Raw genomic sequence first — 12,761 nt, 5'->3', positions numbered from 1 at the left:
CAGATCTCAGACTTGCAATCCTGTATAATGTGCGCCGCAGGGCAGAGGTCACACTGACGAGTCTGTTAATGTAGTCACTCTGGGATAAGATCAATCTCCATACTTCACCATATTGATCTAATAGCTCATTGGCACTTCCCTCTTTGAATTGATTAGCTCATGTGTGAAAAGAGATTGATGGGTTTGTGACCCTGAGGAGTCTGTCAGGGGCACACCCATGGCAGGGGAAGTGCATGTTTTCACTGCTTCATTTGGGTGGCTCATTATCTGGGTGCCTCACGGGGAATAAGGGTCATAACGTTGTTTTATGAATTATTTACAACAAAATATCATGTTTTTCCTTCATTTGGTGCTCTGCCTGTACTGAATCCGTGCTAAGCAGAACTGGAAAAACTACACATAAATGGCCAAATGCACCAAATATTTGTGTAAGGGGAACTATGACATAAAAGTGACCTTAAAAAGTAATTTTACTAATATAAAGTAATCATAATAGATATGAGGGTAGGAATAGACTTCATGGGTCACCTAGTCCATTCCCCTTATGCAATGACAGAATATTGATGATATCTAGAAATTAATTACATTTTAATTGCACATTCTGGATAAGTACTTACAGTGAATCTAGCTCAGACATCACAGAGAACTTCATATGCACATTGCACTGTAGAAGGAGGCAATTTGAATGCAACATGTGCCTACAAACTAAACTATGCACATTCTTCATTTGCTAAAAGTAACCAAAAAACCCCCCACATTCAACTCCATTTATCAAGTAGCCATATATTTGCAAAATGCATAAATTTGATACAGTATATTGGATTTTGGTGCAGTGTGTGCTCATGCAAGAGCAAATACAAAAGGAGCTGTCTTATGAAGCTGAATGTAGAAGTTGGCTTATGTTAGGGTGTACTTTAAAAATGTGAGCATTATCAAAGTCTTTACAGATACAAAGAAATAAAAGCAAGGACCGGCTCCTTGAAGCCTTTTGTTGACACCCAGGCATTTTTGTATTTCTGTCTGCAAATGAATTGTAGAATCAGTCTTGAAGACATTCATAATGTAAGAATTTCTCCTGCACCATCCAAGCTCAGGATTCTGTATAATGCCACAACTATTGGTATTTCATGGTTACGTAGGATGTCAGGTTATATGATTATGCCACAGTGCAGAAATTACTGAGCAAAATATTCTCGTGGTGTTGTTAAGCTGATGGTCATATTTATGTAAGGAGACAGTGAGTTTCACTAATAATATCTTGTATTATTTAACTGGACATTCTGTGTTTGTTTTGCAGGCTGGCAGTTTAGATTGAAAGACTGATAATTTTATTTACAGAGAAGTGTCCATGTATGCTCCATGCAGTAAGGCAACCCTTTTTTGCTATTTGATTTATGGTAACATAGACAGATACTGCCCAAAGACAGTAATTGTCAGTCCGTCCCTAAAGCCCTTATACTCTAAAAGAAACAGACCCTCAGGCAGATTAGCCCAAGACAGAATTCAGTCCATTACCTGTCAGTGACACAATGCTGAATATTTGTATAATCTTGCATTCATTTATACTTTTAAATGTACCAGGAAAATTGCCCTGATATAGATTTAAGTGGCTATATTTTAAAAAGTTCTAAAACAGCTCAGAAAAACTTATTAGAGGAGGGTCAGCATGCACTCTGCTTTGGTAAAACTGGGCTAAACCTAGGATTAAACAACAAAACTTCTTACATTTGGGTGTTATGGTAATCCTTTAGTCATGTCAAACCTTCAGTAATAAAATTCATATTAAACTAATTTCAAACCAAAGTAATTGGTTCTTATACATAGATTAATAGCAGATTGCCAGATACTTGCACATAAGCAATGCAAAAAATGATTTTTTGAAGAATATGTTTCCATTTTATTACAAGCTGTTGCCCATTGGCCAAGCCTCTCCCAGTCTGAAACTTAGCTCCTGGAGCTGAGGTGTGTGGTGCACTTATGGGTGAACAGGAAGTAATTAGAGCAGCCTGATTCTGTTGTTCATCATCCCTGCTGTCATTAAGAAACAAGCCAAGAAAAACCCAGTAAGTTAGATGGACATACTCTCTCCATTTTTCCTAAACACACAGCTAATCTTCTATTGCATGTAGACATTTAGGAACCCAATTTAGAGAGTCACAGACCTGTGTCCAGCTGTGACAGCAGAGAAAGTCAGAGCCTGACTGATTTGTGTCACAGTTTACTGTAATTTTTGCCTATATTTTGCCTCATTCTGTGTTCTGTACTGCAAAAGTTCCTCTCATCAACATACCAAACAACCCAAATAATACCAGTATCTTTGAAGATATTTTTTTTAATTAATATTAATCCTAATTGCAGAGCTAATGACAATATGGGACCTGAGCAGAGCTGTGACAATTGCATTTTAATGATACTTCAGAGATTTCCAAATTAGACTACAGGAAACAGGAAGTAGGAATAAATGAAACAAAGCCAAATGAAAGGATGAATGGGGAAAAAAAACATTTTAATACACACTTGCCTGTTCCTTAAACATTCATTCAATCAGGATTTCCTGTGATTTTTTTAATAATTATGGCTCTGTCTGTTCTTTCACACTTGGCTCTGTTGGGAAAGGAGGCAGTATTTTGAAGACGATGTTCCTAGTTGAAAGGATTTAGCTAGATGGTAGTAGCTGCATGCTGAGAGCCTCCTGCAATGTTTTTAAGATAAAAAGAGAAGCAGAAAGTGTTTCAGATCATTCCTGTGAACCTTGTTGGATCATGCATCACTACACCTCCACAACCTCCTTGTATGACTTCAGCTTTCTTTGGTGGTGTTTTTAAGCAATTTTTTCCATCAAGTCAGAGGGATACTGGTTTAATATATGACAACACCCATTCATAAGGCTGATTTTTCTTTCATTTTCTCCGTTAGCATTGGGTCTTCTTTCCCATTTAATCTCTGCCCCAGTGACTTACTGTTACTGCTGCAGCTCTCAGGATGTAAGACAACATTTCTGTATTTTTTCTTCATCAGTATACCATCTCCTTTCACATCTTGACTGAAGATACCGTTTCTCATGATTTCTTACTGCTTTTGCTGTGGCTGTTTCTGGCTGTTCTCCTACAAATCAGAGGAAAACACAGCAGAATACATTTGTATGGCAAGTGCAGTGTTCCACAGTAACACCAGCCTCTACTGCCAAAGTCTATTACAGGTGACTCTGAGTCCAGCCCTCAGTCTGGAGACTCTACATCCTTATGTTTCCCTGATTCAAGGATGGGCAGAAGGAAATACTTGCCTTTCCATAGCTGGATGTCTGTCAAAAGTTTTAAGAGGACTATGAAATGTAAAATATAAACCAACAAATTTAAATTCCTGAAAAATATCACTGTGCCATTCAATCAAAAGATAAAGAACATTTGAAATAAAAAACTACTGATTTGCTGATACCTACAAATGGTATGAAACACTAAATGTACTGGATTCTTTGTCTGGTTTGTCAGTGTCCAGCCCTGACTGTCACTAATACTCACCTGGCAAATTGTTCTCTCATTTACAGTGCTCTAACATTAAAGTAACTTTTTTTAGTCATGACTTCAGATTATTTGCATATTCCCTTTGGTGTAATCGTGAATACAGTCCCACACTGTGTACAGAAACCAACATTTACAGGCATCACCTGTTAAAAGGGAGTAAGATTATTCTTCACTTATGACTTGCCTGTTTCCCATACTCCACACCCACTTAACAGCTGTACTGGAAATAAACACTAACCCTGTTAAACAGAAGAGTAACCACATAATGTAATTTAAATGAGAGCTGACTTAAGTAACTCTTGTTAAAAACTCATGCAAAACAGTGTTCTGGGGCATGCAACACTTGAAACAATGCAACCCCAAATGTGTTGAGAAATTACTCTGGTTGCCTGTTATCATATAAAAGATTGCTTTTTGAAATTAGCATGTGTCTTTTGTCACAAGTTAAAAATATTTTCTATACAATGCCTACTTGATTGAGTTTTAATAGAGTATTTTTTTTTGTCAAAAATAACGTTAGTTCTTACTAGAACTTTGTCTTTTTATATTAAAAATCTACCCCATACATTGTATTGATCTCTGTTGAGATTTGATGTTGCTGATATCTAAATGATATTAAAAATGAGAGCTAATATTGGAGTTTACCTGTAGACTCTTGGAATAAGTTTCAGCTGGAGCAATACACTAATTGTAAGAAAAATGAAAACATAATTTAACCAATTAATCACCAAACAGGAAAGGAACATTATATAGACATTAGAAATCCACTCAGATAATGGTAAAATATATGTGACTTGGAGAAGACCACAGAGACTTTAGTCACAGGCTGCTCTACAACAGAGTGAAATTACTGATTGAATATATTAAGAATAAATTCACCAGCAGTACCATAAAGTTTACTGGACTCAGTTTTGTCTTCTGATTCCCCAAGGGACATCATTGTGCAGCTTAAAAAGGAGATCAGACCCACAAGGCTAACATTTCATCAGGTGGGACTAATTCAGATTTTATTGCAAGTCAGTGAACTGATATCCACACAAGTTAAGAGTTAAGAATATGGTCCAACACAATTTTGTAGTTAGTTTTTTAACATCAGAAAAAACCGGGTGTATTTCCAGAGAAATTCAAGGGATCAACACAGCACTAGTACCAAAATTGCTACATAAACTACATAGCTTTATCTAATTCTTTTAAAATTCTAGACCAAACGATGCATTAGCTTAGGCTCTACTAACATCTGCAGAAATACCCACAGGAGTAGGATTTTGAAGGTAAATTCTATCAGTCCAGTGCTAAAGGTACCTCTACTCTGTGAAACAGATGGCAAAAATAATTAATTTTCCCTTTTCCTTATCTTTCTATTCACTTTGAGAGGCAAGAAACACTGCATTGTAAGCAAAATTTTCAGTTGGGACTAAAAAGAAATACTTCTCTTATTTTCAGTTAAATAAAATAAAAAACACAAACCCACAACCACCCAAAAAAGAACCTAAGAAAAACACATTCATAATTCATCAGAAATAATGCTGACTGTGAAATACCAAGTCATTTTCATGCAGTTTGCACAGAGATAAATGTGAGGAAAAGGAGAAGAAATAGGAGTGCTATGTGTCGCATTTGATGCCCTATATAATAGATTTATATACACAGAAAACTTATTATAACAGCCCTTTCACCTGATGCTTGTAGAACTGAGATTGGACATTTACCTTCTTCTTAATAGATGGGAATACTTTCTAAAGGGAGCGCAGAGATCCATAAGAGAGATCTTATTCTTTAGTAGGAAGACCATCTTCTGCCTGCCCTACTCCTTCAGCAATCTGAGGCCCCCAGATTCAGGCACCTTGTGTTCTATTCCTGCAAGAAAACAGGATGAGTGTGAGCTGATGCTCAAGGCCGCAAAGAATTTTGACTCTTTGGAAGATCAGCAATTAAACTGGGAAGTGTCTGGGCAGTGCTGCTTTGGTCCCCTCTTTTCCAGTGATCTCACAGGGAGCTGTCCAGGGGCATGTGAGTGGAGAAGCTCTGGCAAAGCCATTTCCTAAGCAGCAAACACTGCACACCTTTCAGAGCATGGGCACCACTCATGCACCCCTCCACAAACTGGAAGGGTAAAAAAGTGTGGGACTTTTCAAATGTTGCTTTGTGCTATAAATTCCTTGTCTATGTCCTCTAAAAAATTCCACAGAAATCTGATATTCCAAATACTAACAGTTCCATAAGCAAGGAGTTAATGAAGCATTTTAGTCCTTCTCTCTTCCTGTTTCTCACTTCCCTGCTGTTGAATAAAGGATGAGTACATTAACCTTTCTTTCAGCATGGTGTTCAGCAGTTACTTTCCTCTGTGAGGACTTGTTCAAATAAAGCCTATAGAAACTTAGTATCTTGGATAGAAAAACCTCCTGTTGAAATATTCGAGCTCTGACTGGTGGATTCAGGAGTTACTAGAGAAAGAGTTCCACACAGAGGCACATTCCAAGTAAACTGCACTTGTGTAACAGCCTCTGTACAGGCTGCAAAGGAGCAGGGAAAGGCACACACTGAAGTATTTCTGTATTTCTTTTCATTTTTAAATCAAGATAAATGTAAAGCACTACCAAACTTGAATAGATTAATACTCCCTTCATGCTAGAGCTAGATGGAAACAGGACAGTCATTTAACCAAACACAGACTTGTAAAGATCACTCCCTGCCTTCACCTAGTAATTTTTATAACCCACAGGTTTCTAGTAAAGAGCTGGAACAATCATAGTTAATATTAAATCATTTCTTCTTGAACTTTGTAGCATTTTATTACTGAGGTTATAGGTAGTAATCACATTTTATTAGGGCATTCACTGATTCTGAAAGTTATGTGCATTCACTTCTAAAATCACATTGGCTGTTACGTGCTGCATTTTGACAGCAACCTTGCACAGGTTTCCCACTGTTAGCAGCAAGCCATCTGGAGAGTCCATATCCTTCCCTACCCATATAATGATTTGGAAACTATGCATGCATTCAGGAGTAAAAAATAGTCTCTGGAGTGCACTTGTCTTATAAAACTTTGATTTGGGGTGATTTGCACCACTATAGCGTAAGAAAATGGAGTAACAACTCAAACTATATGTCTGCAATGACTTGTGAGTGATCTCCTAACTGCATTTGAAAGAAAGTTCAACCATTCCTTGAACCGATGTGCTTCAGGCTGAACAGTTCAGACAGATGTTTAATCACTTCATATTCACTAGGAAATGGCTATTCAATGGCCATAGAATTTAAAAGTGGCACTATGAGATGAATGCTTCATGTTATTCCATATTTGCATTCCCTCTTAGAATCATAAGTAAAAATAATTCAGCTGAATCCAGCACAGTTTTATCACATAAATTTCAATTATTGTGGGTTTTTTTAAATCATTAGATACCCTTTTAAATTTTTAGTAGCAGAGAAGCCCAAAGCTACTGTGGCAAGTTGATGTAAATGAACAGAGATGAAAAAGGATTCTCCAGCTTCTGAGAAAAGTAGGTGTAAACTGGGTAAAAGGTGAACACATTGTTTAACTGAATCTGCAGCAATAATTATAAGGAAAATATTTAACTTAGAACAACACAAAAAAAACATGACCCTGAAATTTTTAACAGGTAATTCATCAAGTTTCAGGCTGAAAATACCTCTTCAGAAGAAAAATTGCAATAAATCTGCAGTTGTTGGTTACAGCACAAAATATTGTGAAACACTTTCCTAAAAGAAAGACACAGTGTGGTTTTGATAAGATTAAGGTGAATTTCAGCAAAGCATACACATTATTCTTCATTTTACTGTTTGGCAATTTCAGTGTTGTTCTTCAGAAAAAACAAAAGTTTATAATGATTAACGTTCTGTGCTGTGGGAAGCATACACTCTACAACAATACTACTCTTGTGTCACACTAGCCTTCCTCATCTAAAATATCAGCACAAATAGTTTTTCAGATGAGTAACCAGCATTTCTGAGATAAGTCCTCCCTTTAACTATAATTGATAAGGTGTGATTGTGTATTTCAGTGTCAACAGAGGCCTCAGCGAGACTTACAAATTTCCACTCAATTCCATATCAAAAGCTCAGGGCCCAGCTGAGGGGAGGCCAGGGTTTAGCAGGCAGATGTGACACTCCCATTCCTATCTTCTTCTCCTGCCAAGAGATAGTGTTGTCACCACAGTGCTCAGGGTTAGATCTTTCCTCTTCAAATTGAGAATCCATTTCCTCCACTCCTGGAAATACTCTATGTGGCTCGCATTATACTGGCAAGATAAATTATGCAAACTAATAGATGCATCTAAATGTATTCTCATGCATGCCTGTTTTCCAATCCTTGTTAGTGGAAAACTCAGAAAAGAAACTCTTTAAAGTTATCTTATAATCGCAGCTGGCAGTGTAGAACTGTGACATGCCACCAGAGAGTTCTGTGCTCAAACCTGTATTCAGACACTTGACAGAATCAAGTTCACTGTGCAGATGAACAATACCACACCTGTATTGCTGTCCACCACCATTCTCTGCTTCTCTCACAAATAGTACTTGCTTCTCCTCTGCCCCAGCAGCATCACTTGCAGTCACACAAACCCTTTTAAGTCTGCATCTCGTCCTCCTCACCTTCAAGGTTTTACCCAATATCCAGCTCCCCTTTGTCTTCTCCCACCACCTTCTCTCTTCCTTTAAAGCAGCCTCCTAAGCACCCCCTTTGCTTCCCTTGTCACTTTTTAGAGTGACAGTTTTACATGTGTGATATTTTACTAATTTCATATTTGTAACATTATTCCTCTTTAGTGCCACCCTGCCTGCTGCAAATGATCATCTACTTCTTTTAGGTCACACACTTTTCATTATCTTCTTCCTCATCTTTCTTTAAAAGCCATCTTCAGCAACAATTTCCAGTTATGCTGTCTCCACTGGTGTGTCCTCATATGAGTGCCACTGGCCAGGGAGTGCCGAAATGTAACCATCTGGGCACAGTATTCACTCACTTTCGCTTGAGGCTGGATAGCTGTCAAATGAGCATCTCATTTGACAATGTGCTTAGGTAAGACCCAGGTTACATTATCCTCATGTCAGTGTTCTGTTATGGCAGGAGCAGCTGTAGATTTGGGGAATCTTCTTGCAGCAGGGAGGTGTTGGCCACATGACGCTTAACTTTTATTTATAAGCATTCCTAGTGGTTAGGACAACAGGAGCTTTATCTTCTTATTGTTAAAACATTGATAATACTCGTAAAGATCTCCACAAACTGAAAAAACCCTCAAAATTTAGCCAGTAGTAAAAGCCTGTGAGCTTGTTTTAATTCATTTTATACCACAATTGAAAATGTTGTTGATTATGTCTAGCCCCAGACTGGACTTAAGTGTCTTAGAGACAGAATCTTACCTTTTCTCCTGCTTACACTGCTAATGGCAGAGCAGCCTTCTCTGGCTTTGGAGTCAGAAGACAGTAGTCCACAAGAGGATTTTCCTGCAGAGGACCTTCCTCTTCAGAAGCAAACTTGAGTCTCTTTGCCTTCAGGATCAGTTTCAGGCACATAATTGTTTTGGTCAAAGGCTGATTTTCTCATTTTGACAGATAACATGCTTCTGCAGCACATTTATTGATGTGCCATGGAAACAACGGTGTTTGTGTTCTGCTGCACTTACACACATCACAAACTTTACCAGCTTGTTCTAACATAGAACAAGCAAGAAGTGGTGCATTCCTGGTTTTGTTCAATGTGATCTAAATGCTTTTCCTCATCTCTGTGTCTTTCAGAAGCAGGCTGGAACTGCTCATTTGTGCTACCTTTTAGTAATACACAATCCTCATCAAAGTCCTGTTTCTTTCTTCCTAGTGCAAACTGGAGGCATCTGCTGCCCCACCATCTTTCTTAAAATGGCAAAAGCAGCTGCTCTAATCATCTTCTACAGGCAGCACAGTGTTTGGGATGTGTATAGAGCTGGTTATGCTATCCATTTTATGGGCTTTCACTGGTTAGATTACAGGGAACACATAGGAGATTTTGTGAACCACTAGCAGATGTTCGCTGTACTAGTTTTGTCAGGCTTGTAAAACGACAGGAACAGACTACGTGCAGAACAATTTTTTTGTGATTTTGCCATCTCGCACTGTTCTCACAACACTGGCTCGGTAATGACAGGATAGAGCTTGGGAGGTAAGCTTTGATTGTGGAGTAGCTGTTGTTGGGATTTTCAGAAAGCCAGACCTGTGGTTTGTTTTCAAAAGCCTCTGGCTGAGACAGCTGGCTTCCACTGGAAATATATAGTCATTTATAGTACAGTCAAGCTTGACCTCTTATTCAGGTAATAGATGTTATGACATGGACGCTGAAGGTTTAAATTCTCTCAAAATTTGTTTTGTTTGGATGTAAGCTGCGATAGCTTTGTGTGAAATGGTAATTTGGATTACACTATCATGTTAGCATGATGCCTTTGATTTTTGTGATTTTTTTCAACCCCTTTTTGTTCAGAGGAGAAAACAATCAAATAAATGTTTCACATAAAAAGCTAGAGTAACAGAATCTGTACATGTCAAGCATCTTTTTCAAAAAATTAATTTAAACCTGTTCCAAGTGTATCAACGTGGTGATTTACTGTCCTCTCTTGAGCCAACAAATCAATTGGTTGAAATAGTTTTGCAGTCAAATACATATTGTGGGCAGAGGAAGAGATTTTTAATACCCAATCAGCCTTGTTCTGTATCTGTGTGGGAAAACACGAACGGCAGCACACAGCCGCTTGTGCTTTTGAAAGATGAAGGGAAGTTAAGATAAATGGAAGAAGCAAAGACTTCACTGTTTCAGATGTTAAAGTCTGAGCTATGTGGCAAGGGACTGGAAAGAGACAGACAATTGTAGGTAACTTTCACAGGTGACATTACAAAAACCTATTAGTAAGAAATGTTACTTCCTTCTCTACTACACAACTAGAAAATGAACCTGAAAGAATAAAGTTCTAAAATTCATTAGGTCATATTTGATAAAACTTGAAAACATCTACTGCATTATCTAATTCAGCTCATGCAGGATTAGTCTTTGTAGCGTGGTTTCCTGTGTATGACAAAATCTAGTTCTAAAGCAATTGAAACCAGATTTATAGCATTTATAGCATTTTTAATTTGTTCAGCAATTGCTGTCTGTTCAGGTTCTTAGAGTCCTTTCAACTACATAGGTGCTATTACCACCCTGAATTGTAGCAAGGCACCTCTCAACTCTTCCAGGGCACCCATTTAAAGTCAAAGACTTTGATTTTAAAAAGAAATCATGAAGCTCAATAAGAATAGGTTCAGAGGATATTGATGACTTAATTTCACAGTCTACCTTCCACTAATTTGTGATTTTTTTTTCTGCCATTTCCATGGAAATCCTAAATTTTTTTCAGTCTTTAAGTGAAGAAGACTTAATGCAATGTAGTTGCATTTAGAGTCAGTTTAGGGATAAATGTCTTTGTCCTCCAAGACACAGATCACAAATAACTTCAGAAAATCTTAATGTAGGTTCCTTGTTTTGGGTGCCCAGTATGTTCCTTTTGTTCCCAAATCCACTCACAATGTGTCTCCCTGGTTACCACTGACTTGTGCATTGCCCTTTCTTGTCCTACCAGTGACACCCAAAGCTGCTCAGCTTCTGCTTATTAAGAAGTGTTCTCTTTTTATAGCACCACACCCATTTTTAGAGAGTTTTTTAACCTCTCTTCACTTTTTAATTTGCAAGGGACCTGTCTCTGACTTGGGTCCGTTGAAACAATAAAGTGAATCTGCAGATTTCTTGTTATTTCCAGAAGCTAAGGTTTAAGATAGGGAATAGGAGAAAGTTCACATCAGCATTATTTCCTGCTCTTCTTGTTTTGGGTAAAGATAAATTCCCTTTGACATAAATATACAATTATTACTCCTTAGCATAACAATGCAAAGGTCTGCTTTCCTAGAATCTGATTCCTAGTTCTGCTTTCCTAGAATCTAATCAGGAGTAAATATTCTGTACATTTTACAGATAAAGACTACAGCAGTGTTCTGTTTATTCAACTGCAAACAGCGATTTTGGGCATGAATAGTTCTAGACAGCATCTCTGTTCTCCTGATGTCAGCCAGCTGTGTGAAGGAGGGCTGCCCCCCAGCGTGATGTCAGACTTACTCCCAGAGTGATGTCACCAATATTTGTGTTTCCTTTACAGGTTGATGACCAAATGAAGTTGCTTCAGAACTGCTGGAGCGAACTCTTAATCCTGGATCACATTTACCGGCAAGTGGTACATGGGAAAGAAGGCTCCATCCTTCTGGTTACTGGGCAACAAGTGAGTATGTGGTCTGAGAGAAATAGTCATGTCTTGTTTTTATAAAAATTTTCAAAATAGCAGGAGTTTAACTAGGTCAGAGGCACTACTATGTTCTCAGAGATCCTTCATAAGCAGTGTAGGTAAAATCACTTGTGCGCTCTATTTCCAGTCTGCTGATTACAGATAAACCTAAAAAAGCAGATATAATCATAAGCACTTTTCTTTTCAAATACTTCAGTAATGGAAAAGCAGCAGATGAGAACTGTTTCTCAAGAAGTAGTATTTCCTTGGGGCTAAATGGTTTCTAACAACAACACTGCCAAACCTAATGCTTTAGGTTTAAGCATGTATAGTTTTCTTCCCTTCAGAATTGTGATTTACTGAAAAGAAGCACTGGCTGGGTCAGAAATCTAGAGAACCTGCTGCTTACTACCTCAGAAATACCTTGCTTTTAGAGACATATGCACATGTGTGAGAAACTGGGCAGCTGAGACATCTAATCACAGAAAAATTATTCTGTCCATAGGCTATAAAAGCAGATAGTGTCTCAGAAACTGCCTCAGGGTATGCACCCTGCAGTTTCTGCACAGCTATCCAGGGGTAGTCTTCTTCATGTGGCAGATACAAGGATCTCCCAAAATGCAAGAGCTATAATGTAGTAAATATAAGAAAACTGTGAGAAAACACAGTGAGAACTTTTGTGTTCTCAGGTGGCACTGAAAACACAAAAGAAAGTTTTGTCTCCACTATGCTTTCCAAAGCACAACGATCTTGACAGTAAAACAAGAACCTTATTCCTAAGATTGTTATTCTGCTTTTAACAGAAAGAAAGGGGAAAAAAAAGTATCAAAGAAAAGCAAAGTGTGCCTGTACATTATGCTTCTGTCTTGAAGTGAAAACAAATGATGGCTCTTTGGTATTTAAGTAGCTGCAAACTGAACTGCCTCAATTTATACACACATGG

At 37.9% G+C, this 12,761-nt stretch overlaps 1 protein-coding gene across 2 annotated transcripts in view; it reads left to right on the top strand.

Moving 5' to 3' along the window:
* Positions 1-12,761, top strand: part of NR5A2 (nuclear receptor subfamily 5 group A member 2) — an 88,967-nt gene that overhangs the window by 38,650 nt on the left and 37,556 nt on the right. For both annotated transcript variants that reach the window (XM_059854452.1, XM_059854453.1), the window contains exon 6: positions 11,696-11,815. In XM_059854452.1, the coding sequence (XP_059710435.1) occupies positions 11,696-11,815 (120 nt within the window). The remainder of the gene's footprint in view (positions 1-11,695; positions 11,816-12,761) is intronic.

The sequence above is a fragment of the Haemorhous mexicanus genome, chromosome 9 (assembly GCF_027477595.1).
Source record: "Haemorhous mexicanus isolate bHaeMex1 chromosome 9, bHaeMex1.pri, whole genome shotgun sequence".
Lineage (NCBI taxonomy): Eukaryota > Metazoa > Chordata > Aves > Passeriformes > Fringillidae > Haemorhous > Haemorhous mexicanus.
Note: the sequence above shows the minus strand (reverse complement) of the source record. Positions and strands in the feature narration are given on the sequence as shown.